General features: G+C 48.8%; 3 protein-coding genes across 3 annotated transcripts; 1 reads left to right on the top strand and 2 right to left on the bottom strand.

The window, feature by feature from the left end:
- Window positions 1-149: 149 nt before the first annotated feature.
- Window positions 150-1,987, bottom strand: Pdw03_0443 (Cell cycle control protein tyrosine phosphatase Mih1, putative; the record flags this gene model as incomplete). The annotated part of the gene is made up of 4 exons (XM_014674886.1): window positions 150-1,263; window positions 1,331-1,550; window positions 1,603-1,670; window positions 1,737-1,987. 4 exons carry the CDS (start codon window positions 1,985-1,987, stop codon window positions 150-152), a joined length of 1,653 nt encoding a protein of 550 aa, XP_014530372.1.
- A 5,095-nt stretch (window positions 1,988-7,082) lies between these two features.
- Window positions 7,083-10,275, top strand: Pdw03_0444 (DNA polymerase V, putative; the record flags this gene model as incomplete). The annotated part of the gene is made up of 5 exons (XM_014674884.1): window positions 7,083-7,454; window positions 7,520-8,090; window positions 8,160-8,968; window positions 9,026-9,325; window positions 9,376-10,275. 5 exons carry the CDS (start codon window positions 7,083-7,085, stop codon window positions 10,273-10,275), a joined length of 2,952 nt encoding a protein of 983 aa, XP_014530370.1.
- A 341-nt stretch (window positions 10,276-10,616) lies between these two features.
- Window positions 10,617-11,747, bottom strand: Pdw03_0445 (Molybdenum cofactor sulfurase, C-terminal; the record flags this gene model as incomplete). Its single annotated transcript, XM_014674883.1, has 1 exon — window positions 10,617-11,747. The coding sequence occupies one exon, from the start codon at window positions 11,745-11,747 to the stop codon at window positions 10,617-10,619; it is 1,131 nt and encodes a 376-aa protein (XP_014530369.1).
- Between the last annotated feature and the right edge of the window lie 447 nt (window positions 11,748-12,194).

The following is a 12,194-nucleotide window of genomic DNA, read 5'->3' on the forward strand; positions in this document are numbered from 1 at the left end:
AGAATATACTGCCGTAGAAGCATCTTTGGAATGCATCAGACAAACACCACGCTCCAACGACAAGACGAGAAAACCCCAGCATAAAAATGCAAGTAAATGCAAAAATCACCAAAAAAAAAAAAGAAAGGAGAAGGTACGGGAGGGTTGATTTAATAGGAAAGCATTCGGCGTCCGGGAGTTCGGGACGGCACTGGGCTTTGGGAAAATGGGGAGCTGAGGTAGTGGTTTCGCTCGTTGTCGCCAAGTCGGCAACGGCCAGTGGGACTGTCCTCCATTTGGGGGGATTGTTCACCAAAGGCAAAAGTCTGGGCGCGGTTGAGCTTAGAGCGCTGCTTAACCTTGCCAAGACCCCGCTCGCAGGCGAACTCATGTTCTTTGGCACTCATTTCGACATAGTTCTGAGGGAAACAGAACGAACGGTGCTCCGCGAAGAAGGAACTGTATCCACCATCCAGAATGTACATATCAGGGTATGACAGGTGAGGGTACGTATCAACATTGATAGCGCGATCATGGTGGCGCAGGTACTTGGCCATGATGGGAGCCCGGTGAGCAGAGTATTCGCAGTGCAAGACAAGTGCAGTGCGGGCCTGAGGGGAACTGAACAGTTCCCCGGCCAGACGTTCCTTGTCATTGTAGTTTAATGCGCCAGTGATGTGGCCGCCCTCATACTCGTACTCGAAGCGGCAGTCGATGATAAGAATGTGGTCAAACTGGTCGTTGAACTTGCCGTTCATGAGTTCCAGAAGAGTGCTTTTGTCAATACGAGGCAGTGAGTCCGCGCGATCCTCAGGGATGAAGTGAGGCAGCTTCATGCTGGGCGGACTCGAAATGTCACAAATGGACGGGACGGGTGTATTTGTCGCTACCTTGGCCTCTTTATCGGCAATGATATCTGCTGGGTTCTCAAACATGCTCAGTGATCGCCGGCACTGTTTGCGGGGACGCATCAACGAGTGAGAGGGTTTACGGATTGAACTGGGCGCGGGGGAGCCGCTGCTACGGGCATGGTGGAGTGACGGCCGCATACGAGGCGGTGCGAGGTGAGTTGAAGAAATGTTCCGAGGGGCAGGGCGTTCATGGGGCGGGGAGTCCCCAAACATATCTTCCAGAGAAGTGGATGTGCTGAGAGAGGTCTTCGCTCCAGTTCCAAACCGGAAGGGCGGTGCTTTGCTCTCTGGTGCAGGCCGGGTCATTCCAAGCTGGAGTGATTGAGCCTTGCTCCTGGCCAGACTCGGACGCAGGAAAGTGGGCCGCTTCTTCCTGTCAAATGGCACTTCAGGTTAGCGGAACTAGTTTGGTGGCTGGCGCAATATCACGTGCGACTTACTCAGGCGGGCAAAGAGGAGACTCCATCGGAGACGCTTGCAGAGGGCTGGCTATCGGAGATACCATTGGAGATTCCATTGGACCACAGCCAGGTGTCGGAGACTGTATCTCGATCTCGGTAGTAACAAAGAATGCCGGCTTGTGAGGCAGTGGAGACATGTCCATAACGTCCATGCCTTGAGCTGGTGAAGATGGGAGCGGCGGGGTGGTCATCACATCATCTTTATAACAGGTCAATAACTATTTCCAATGATTCCGATGACCATTGCTTACCACGTCCATTGGTATGACCGAGCACGCTGGCCGTAAACAAAGACCGCCGTGGGGTGGCCAACTGGGGACTAAATATAGAGTTAGCCGAGCTTTCTTCCTTTGAAGATGAAACCACTATGGAATCCTCCGCGTACCTGTGATCAATGTGGAAATTTTGAGAAAGATCGGCAGCCAAACTAGCTGTGGGGGATGAACCCCGAATGGGTTTCATGTTGAAGTAGTCGGAGCTAGATTTCTTCATTGACAATTCTTTGAAGTTGAACGGGTTTCCACCAAATCCGGACATTGAACCCATGGAATAAGAATTCGGTCCTTCTGACCGGAAACAATGGCCGAACATCACTGACGGAGGCTGTATCGCAGCGAGAGGCGAAGAGTGCTCCATTGCTGGCGACGAATTGTAACTGGTCCCAAAAAGCCCGACGTTGTACAGTTGTCTGTCAGAGCAACCGAAGGAGATGGAATAGAGGCAATCAGGCCCTATCCACAGATGCCTGCCCAGTACTAGGTCCTACAAACTGAGGTTCAAGAAAAAAAAGTCTCAAACGCACGTCTCCACGTTTGCAATTTCAACGTTATGGGTCCCCACGATCGCCGTGACAACCAGTCCGGAAAAAAAATTCCTAGGTCCCAGACCCTAACCACCAACAGCGAGAGTTGTACTTTGTAAAATGCAGGTTTTATCAGACCATGGCAATATTTCAGAAGTTTTTTGGAGGTGAGTCTGGTGAATATCTCGGTGATTGGAGGGGTCGGGGGAGGGGGAAGCTCGTGGCTGCAGGGCTGAGTGGAAGGTCCAAGAATATGATATGGATTGGCGATAGAACCTAATAACAAAATTGGTTCTTACAGGGAGGAATGTCGAGAGTAGTTAAGAAGAGAAAGGAACAAAGCAGTTTGAAGAAAGAAGTCGTGAAGCTGAAGGGATGGGCTTGTTGCAATGGGCAACGTAGGTGGGGAGGATCTCCGAATGTACAAGTATTGAGTAATACTGCGGCTCCGATTTTCAAGTAATCGGGAATTTTTAATTAAATGTTTTTTTTTTAAAAAAAAAAAGGTTCAAATTAGAGTAAGAAATTCAATGTAATAAAGGTATTAGAGGTAATATAGAAGTAGTTAGAGGTTATGAGAAGTAAAACCACTAGTTTTATTTAAAGAACCGGTTTAAAAGAACCGGTATGGTACTAAAAACCAAAAAAAAAAAAAGAAATCTATATTTCATGGGGAAAAGAAGAGCTAGGTATGCAAATGATAACCATAGAGAGTAAAAGATAGACAGTCCCCATGCTTCTGGCTAGGGGCCAAATACTTTTTTTTTTCTTTGGTTGCCCGGGGCTCCCTTGCCGGAGCAACCTAGCGCCTATCAGAGCTCATTACCTATATTTCCTTATGTCTTGGGTTTAGCTTTGTCTTCCCTGCGCTTAGGATTGTCTCGCTATCATCTATTTCTTATATCTTGGTTCTTACATTGTATCCACCAAAACACTTTTCCTTTTCTGTGTGTGCCCGTCAATGAACTACAACCTGAAAAAAAAAACGGAGCCCATGAGATCGAGTCTAATGCAAAAAAAATATCCACTTTTCCTGTTCTCGGGAGAATAAAAATAAAAAAGATTTAAAGATTCTGCAAGTGATGGGAAGCAAGGGTGCTTCGATTGAGAACGGCTTCTTTTTATTTCTTCCTGCTTTGACACAACGTCAAGAGATGCTTCAATCTGATCCGAGGAAATGCTCCGATCACTTGAGGATTGGATCCATTGACACAGCTATAGTGTGATCTTGTCTGCTCGACTCAGCTAGTTGTAAAAAGAAGTCGTCTTATCGGGGGTGTGAGAGATAGAGTGTGTGGAATCTCAAGATCTCGTCAAAAGAGTTTGAACCATCTTGGCCCTGTTGCGTTCTCTCAAGAGCCGATCCGAGATTGAAATCCTTGTTGTATCTTGCACGAAGTATGGAGAACGAAGTGGTAGGTTAGAGTGGATTGCCGTTCAATTGCTTCAAGATCGGAACGTATAACGTAGTATCGAGCAAGGAATGGTCGATAAAATCATTCTTCTTCTTCCTTGAAATTGAAGACTCTATGGCGCTCTGCTCGTACATACCCGTGCTGCCCTTACTTTGGCATTCTTGTTGATCAAGGGTTCACGATGACTTCCAACGTCGCGCATCCCTTCCATCCCCCTTGGTAGGATGTTTGACTTCAATATACTATTTGTCGAAGGTTAGTTCTATTGAAATCGTCCTGTCTGATGACCTCGGGCACGCTTTTCACAACCTCACAACGACAGCAATTGAGAATCAATTGCCTCTCCATTGTTGCTCTGGAGTTAGGGCTACTGCCAACGGCGGTAAGGACGAGCCGGGTCAAGATTCATAATGAGGCGGCAACCCACCGGTGAAGAGTATGGGTCGTTAACAATTTGCAAGTTTAGGAATCCAGATCTCGGTCCCATTCGGAACATCAGATGGGATGTTTATCCAACGGGATCTCGGAGTCGCCACCATCGGCTTTTTGTTTTGTGTACAGCATGTCATCGTCATAGACCTGCTGCTAGTCGCTGGAGCCAGCTATGGTCAGTCATAGGACACTCGGCTCGGGATTCAATTGTTGTACAGAGCACCTCACGATGTACTATTCTAGACTCTCTCGTGAAATTCCGGGACCTTGAGCCTCGCTGGGCCTTGGTGAAATATCCGATGAATCCGATCAATCCGAGACACATCATCCCTCGATCATTTCAATTTTTACAATTGGTTACTCGTTATGTATGAATCTTTCAAAGGCATTGTTTCACACCTCTCCCGTGGTAGACGATGCGGTGTGCTCCTAGCGGAATTTCTGGTGGCCCGTGGTGCTACGTCATATCCGTTGAACATCCATTTGTGCTCCGTGCGCAATACAATGATGTCCTCATAATACCTACGCCTTGGAAGTTAAAAGACGGACTCCTTCACTTCTTCAAATCTTGACAAGAGCCTCGAATTGCGCTTTTGCTTGAATATGGCCCATCACAGTGGAACGCAAGTTCACGAATCAGCATCCTCTTCTAAGCGCTTGCAGATGCGAAACATGCCCGTGTCAGCTCAATTGCCCCGGTCTCACTATCTCTTGTCACGTCTCCAGAGTCGCAGCTAAAGTGGGGTCGGAGAGGATACCGATGATATGACCGGTCAATTGCATCACAGCGCCATGTGTGATGGGGCCATTCATGTCAGCTCTCCGACTGCTTTGCTGCGGGGTTGATCACATTTTCAACTCGTGTCCCAGATATTTCCTGCATGGTCAGGGCTGTCTAGACCTTTCTTTTCTTCTTTGTCTCAGGATTTTCAAACCATCCCCCCCCCCTCCTTCCTTGTGTCCCATGTGATGTCACGATCTTGTTGATTGTTGATGGCGCGTGAAGCTTGTAAACAACAGCAAACCAACTTCGATGAAACTAATGCGATGACCCGTTCATGACATCAAATCATTTCCGGACCAGGATTTACGACTCTGAACTGTGGGATTTAATCTGTATGGTATTGTACGTTTCTCCAGTACTCGAAATACCCTTACCCTGTGGTGTATCTTTCTGGTCTTTTCTATATTTGTAAAATGTTATTCCGACACGGAGTCCCCGATCAGCGCCGCTATTGGTAGCCCCGGTCAATTATGCGCGTCTCGTCGGCTTCGTGCCTGTCAGCTCCCCTCTCTCAATCGTGCTATCACCTCATTAGCGACACCCTACTACCTATTTGGAACATGGTGACTCCGCACATCCCACAGCTCCGATTGCGGTCCGTCACTCTTGTCAAATACACCCAACGTGATAGATCGGGTTTACTTGGCTGGACTGGTATATTTTTACACCCTTATTCTATCGATCTAGACTTTCTTCTGTAGCATAGAATAGGTTATTGGATTGATTTTTTATGGGGGATTCTTATTTTTTTTAAACTGTATCCAGATCACCTTAATCTAAGCTTGTAGCCACTCCCGTCGTTACTTAAACACCGTGTACACTTCCCAATCCCCAACAGCCAAATTCAGCTCCGAACCTCTGTATAACCTCACCAGTCACACAAAGCCGTATTATACGGTGACAGTGGCACAATCAGGCAACCCCACGAAGCCCCTGAAAGGATATCCGACACCCGACTCTACATCTATCACACCCGTTGCCATGACTCCCAGGCCCACCAAGACGCCGGACTTCCTGTATTATCACTCCGAGACCCATCAGCCTACATCAAAACCACCTGCGCAATTCCCACGAATTCCATTTCCACCTGTTAGCGGTACGACTTCCAAAATCTGAAAACTACTTAAACCATGCAGATCCACGGACGATCCCCCATCCGTTCCAACACATCAATTCTGACACAGAGGTAATTTTTCCTCCCAACTCCTTAATCATGATTCTGTCACATGTCAGATGATCTCGCCCACGCCAAATTGATAGTTCGATGCATAGTTTGTGCTTTTCCCTATCGACTTATAAACGAAGAATGTCGCTTGGTCCGTTTCACTCGTATACAGATCAGCCCCGGAGCGGGTCGGTGCATCCGAAAGCAGCGCAAGCGGAGCCCGTATCCTGAAGCTCGGATCCAGCGCAATCAGCGGATTTTCTTCGGCGACATGCGATTGTATAAATGGATTTTGGTATCCCGGTTGCCTTTGACAACAGGATACTTCTACCTCTGGACTGGTGGTTTGCGGTTGAACCGGCTGGAACATCTTGTTTGGGGGGGGGGGGTTTCGTCATTACCCCTGAATCAGTTCGGACTTCTTTTTGGATCCCGGTCTCTCTGACAGTTTCAAATACGACGATTCCTTTCATCTTTTGAAACGCTGGTTGCATGTTGTGATGCCTGATCTGTTCCTTGGTTTTTGAAGTATCTTTTGCTGCGACATCTAGGGGCTACATTTGAGGTACGGAGTGCTCTGTATACTTGGAGACATTCTAGGTCTTGTGGTTTTGGGTGCTTGGGGGGAGGTTGCCTGGCCAGGATTGCAGACTCAGTACGTAGCATTTGAACTGGTGGTTTTGAATTTTTGGAATTCTATGAGCAGAAGAAAGACGTTTTGGCTCTTGGAAGGCTTGCTGAGAATGGTCAGATGCTATGATATATTAATATGTGTCTGTACCTTTTCGATGTGACTTCGCACCACACTTGATTTCCTAAAAAGAACCAACAAACAATGGAGTATAAGCTCCAAAATCCCATGGAAGATTCTAGAAGACACGCAGGTTAAATCAGGTCGATTGGCCGTTCAACCCCAGTCTCTTGGAGCATCCAAAGTCTTTATCGGCTTATCGGCCCCACTAGTCCCAGATAGGCTAAAGCGTGAATTTTTCGGAGCAACTTGAACGGCCGCAAGGAGTGTTAAACGTGCCTTTGATTTTCAGATCTACATTGTCAAGGCTTGAGAGCGGATACTTCGATCATTAATTGAATCTCACCCCTATCTGCCATCTCAAAATCCTTCAGTCACAGCAATGGGCCCCCCCTTCGCCGGTTCAAAGAAGCGCCGTCGGGAACCTCACAACGTCGACGTGAAGCTGGTGGAACTCTACGAGGATCTCGCTAGTGAAAAAGATGATATCCGACTCAAGGCTGCCCAAGCCCTAGTGTCGCAATTCACTCCAGACCAGAACCCCGCCGATGAACAGATCAAGAAGGTGCTGTCGAGGCTCTTCCGCGGTCTCTGCAGTAGCCGGAAAGCTGCTCGAATTGGTTTCTCAATTGCCTTGACAGAGATTCTAACGCAGGTCTTTTCGTCGCCGAGAGAGACATCACGTTTTGGTTTCTCGGATGCTTTGAACCTCTGGGAGTCTCAGTCGAGTTCCTACGGCAGCGAGTCGGGACAGGTTGGTCACCACACATAATTCAAACATCACATGCGCTAATTGTGACGTCCTTTCGTTTCTTACAGGAACAACGAGACCACCTATTTGGCCGTCTTTTCGGCGCTGAAGCGATCATCAAATCCTCCGTTCTATTCCAGCCAACTGTGCCCTTCGAGCAATGGACCCAAGTAGTCGATCTTGTTTTCGAGCTCGCGCAGAAGAAGCCATGGATCCGCGAAGAGTGTGGGTGGATTATCTACCAGTGTGTATATGACCTAGCCGCGCGCAAGATGGAACCCAAGTACATCCAGTCTGCGCTAGAACAGCTCTGCGTGCGCGACCTTGCCCGGTCGCCTGAGGGTGTTGCCATCTGGCTGGCGGCGAAGGATATGTTCCCCAATGCTACTTTCCCGAGCAAAGTTTGGAAGCACGACGATCCCCTGGATACGAAGGAGCGCAGCAGCATGTCGAAGATCATGAAAGAATCGGGTGCTGCGTCCAGCGACGGCGAGACCAAGGTCAAGTCCTCGGGCGTCTGGAACAACAAGCTTCACTTCGCCTGGGATGCCGTTCTGTCTCGGACCAGTACTGAGGCTAAAGAGAAGTCGAAGAAGTCTCGTATGACCTTCACTGATTTCTGGACTGAGGTTGTAGACAGTAAGTACCTACCTAGTGATGGACTTGTATGTTGAGACCCATTGAACTAACAAAGAAAAATCTTTGCAGATGGATTGTTTGCTGCCGCATCCTCGGATGAGCGTAAATACTGGGGATTCCTTCTTTTCAACAGAATTCTCAACGATGGCGGGCCGCAACAGGCCGCTCAGATTTTCACCAAGAATCTTATGCGTTGCTTGACGAACCAGCTCGCCGTGGAGGACCGATACTTGCACCGAATGGCCGTTAAAGTGGCCAAGGCAATCCAGGCCCGTGTGTCCAAGGAGCCTGAATTCGCAGCTGCGGCTATCCGTGGCTTGATGGGAACCAGCGGCACGCTGAACTTCGACCAGGCTACAAAGACCAAGACGGTCGAGAAGATCGTTTCTGAAGCCAACTACGAGGCATTGGAAGAGATTGTCCCCTTCTTTGAACAACTTATTCAAACCCCCGGCACAACCGAGGAGAAAACCGCCGCATCCAACCGTCAATTCGTCGCTGGTCTCCTTTTGGCAATTGTGCGCTCCAAGGCTTCTGCTAACGAAGATGATGCCGAAGACCTCCAAGCAAGCCTTGAGCAGATTCTGTCCATCTTCGTGCGCTTTGCATACTTCATGGATGTCGGCAAGGGCTCGACTGCCCCTGAGCCTCCTCTCTCATCGGCGACACAGGAACTCCTGCGCAACCGAATTAACTCCTGCTTGAACAGCCTCATTTCAAACGAAAGGTTCGCAGCTACACTCCCATATGCTGTCGTGAAGCAGATTCGCGATGCAGCCAAGTCTGGCGAGTTCGGTAAGTTCATCATCGCTATCGATGAGAAGCTGTCGGAATCAGTGAAGGCTGCTTTTAAATCTCTGAAGAAGTTGTCCAGCAAGGTATCATTTTCCCCCATTATCGGTGTTCTAGCTACTCATCCTGACAACACCACATAGGAGAAGAAGGAGAAGGGCATGGCCGCGTTCAAGTTGCTTTACTCTATGACTATCATGCAGGTGTACAACGGAGACGCAGACGCGGTATCCATGCTTGATGAGCTGGAGTTCTGTCATAACAAGTTCCTGGGCGACAAGGAGACCAAGACGGAAGATGCCGGCGATGCTTCAGATGCGTTGGTTGAGATCCTTCTCAGTTTCGCATCCAAGCAATCGCAGTTGTTCCGCCGTATGAGTGAGCAGGTGTTTGGCGCATTTGCTAACCAGATCACCGAGAACGGATTGGAATCTTTGACCTCGGTATGTAGCCTCAAATTTGTGTCAGACCTGCATTTTCTAACTAGATCCAGATTCTAGAAGCCAAGGAAAGCCTCGCTGGACAGCAGGAAATGTTTGAAGAGCAGGACGCTGAAGGCGAGGAAGAAGGAGAAGATGACGATTCCGAGATGATGGACGTCGACGAGGATGAGCTTGACAGCGATGTCGAGGTTGTCCAAGCCGGTGGATCCGGTTTCGGCTCCGAGGACAACGACGACGACGACGACGAGGAAGAAGACAACGAAGAGGATGCACAGGAAGTTGCCGCATTCGAAGCCAAACTAGCCGCAGCTCTCGGCACACACCGCGCAGACGAAGACGAGTCTGACTCCGACGCTGATATGAACGATGACGAGATGGACGAGCTAGACGAAAAATTGGTGCAGGTATTCCGCGCGCGTCGCCAAGAAACCTCCCACCGCAAAGACAAGAAAGATGCACGCGAGAACATGGTGAACTTCAAGAACCGCGTCCTGGATTTGCTAGATATTTTCGTGAAGAAGAGCCACACCCGCCCGCTCGCGCTCGATATCCTCCTGCCGTTGCTACGACTATCTCGCCGGACCAGCGTGAAGCAGATTGCCACCAAGGCCAACGGAGTGCTGCGCGAGTACACGAAGGTTTGCAAGGGTAGTTCACTCCCGAAAGTCGAGGACGATGCACAGGCGGATGCACTCTGGGAGCTGCTCCGGTCTGTTCATAAGGAGGCTAGCCATAGTGGACCTATGGGCCATGCGACTGCTTGCAGCCAGGCCAGCTTACTTGTTACTAGGGTGCTTGTTGCGCATGACAAAGATGCTATTGCGGGTGTTGTTGATGTTTATGCTGCTACTCGCAAGGATCAGCTCATGAGCACTAAGTGTCATGTACAGCCGTCGTTCTTTTCGGAGTGGAATAACTGGTGTGTTTCTGCGAGCAAGCAGTTGAAGTGAGGTTGGGTTACTTTAAATAGAGGTTTCTAGTATGACATGCCGCTAGTTTTGAATGTCAGTGTCATTATCATGTTTATTCAAGGTATTATACAGTCCATCGTATCTAGCACCCCCTTCCCCCCAATTTTTTAAATCAGGAACCACCATTGTATTTATTTATCAACTAGATATCGGCCTAGGAAGTTGTGTTCCATCTCCATAGAATTCTATGAAAGGGTATCCATTGCCAACCATGGAAAACATCGTAAATAGTGGGAATTTAGAAGATATTCTATGCGTAAAATTCCAATTTCCAAGCTAGTAATACCCTGTTCTATAGCTATATACCATGGAAACCTTTTCTAAAAGCCAGTAATGTATCGATGCTCAGTCGTCTCCTCTAAAACCTCCAACTTCATCCCAACCTCAATGGCACCCTCATTACGTGGCGCACTCAACATCCCGAAACAAGGCTTGTACTTAATCCCCTCATCAACCCTACGGTACGAAACAAGCATATCCCACGGCTGCTTCTTATTCTTGAGCGCCGTGTCTGGGTCAACATTAGGGACCTGGCAGCGTGCACAGCGCGCCACAACATCCAGATCAAGCGGAGACTGAATGACAGCCTTGTCATCGCCAGCAAAGTCACCAGAGATACCGCCAGCCTTCCGATCGGTGATGCGAACCAACTTCCATGAATCCTCACTCCATGGCGCGCCTCCGCGAACAACGATATTCGGACGGAACCGCTCGACAGTAATCGGGTCCACACCCACCTTGCCCAGACGAACGTTGAGCTCTGCGAGGGAAGACTCCGACGCAATCAATACCGGGTGCACGTCTGGAAAACCGGTTGTCTGGACGCGACCCAGACGGCGGGGGGCACCGTTACCCTTCAGCACACGCGGGGTCGGGCCCTTATAGACGAGGGCGACGTCGCGGTGTAGGAAGGCGGAGAAGGGGGCGTTTATTTTATCGCTGTATCTGTACCCGTCTGTCTCCGTATCCCAGATGTGGACGGGGCCAAGGTTTGTATTTTCCGCTAGCCATTGCGGGGTCGGATGGGAAGGGATGCGGATTGTGTGGAATTGATGTTTATGATCTTTTTCGTGGCTGGATTCATTGATTTCGGAATTTGGAATACTCACAACCAACTCGTCGCCGTCGGCACTTAGGGCGGTGCGGATGCAGGTCATGTCGGGGATTTGACGGATGGTGAGGAAAGTGTTTGAGGTTGTGTCGATGAGCATCCAGCGGCGATCGAGGTCAAGACCGTGCTGTTTTAGAACTGTTGATTCGACTTCTAGGCCTCGGCAGGATTTTATGGGGTACACGTGTAACGAGATGATCTCGCTGGACTGTTTGGGGCGCTGATGCCACAGGCGGAGAAGTTTGGTTGGGGATTGGACTGAGTTGGGCCATCTTATGAAGCGAGGAATCAGAAGGATTGGAATTAGGAGTATGACGCCTAATATAACCGCTGACCCCATGTTGTGTGACTGAAGCATGTTTGCTGCTTGGAAAGATCTTAGGGTTATGCGGGCCACCGAGATGTCAAGCCGGTTTTGCCAAAGGGTGCCGCCTTTCCTATGACTTCTTATTTAAGGTGCTCAGGTCAAAGAGATGTGACGCATTCAGTTTGCTATCGTAGTATTTTGTTGACTTGCTGTGCCTTATCCTATTATTTTTTTTCTCACGGTAGCTGCTTCAGGTCCGGTAACAGAAGAACTCAGAGGTATAAATTAGACAGACGGCGACTAAAGAAATGCCACATGCAAAAACCGTACGTGTTTAATTTATGCAAAAGCAAAGGGAAAGGAATTATAAATATATACAATTCCATGAAAAGCAATCCTTGAAGCCATTTACCTGATTGAGAATTTTTTTTAAGAAAAAAAAACCCAACAAAATGTACCTAGGTAGACCACCTAGAGGGG

Source organism: Penicillium digitatum, chromosome 4 (genome assembly GCF_016767815.1).
Source record: "Penicillium digitatum chromosome 4, complete sequence".
NCBI classification, from domain to species: Eukaryota; Fungi; Ascomycota; class Eurotiomycetes; order Eurotiales; family Aspergillaceae; genus Penicillium; species Penicillium digitatum.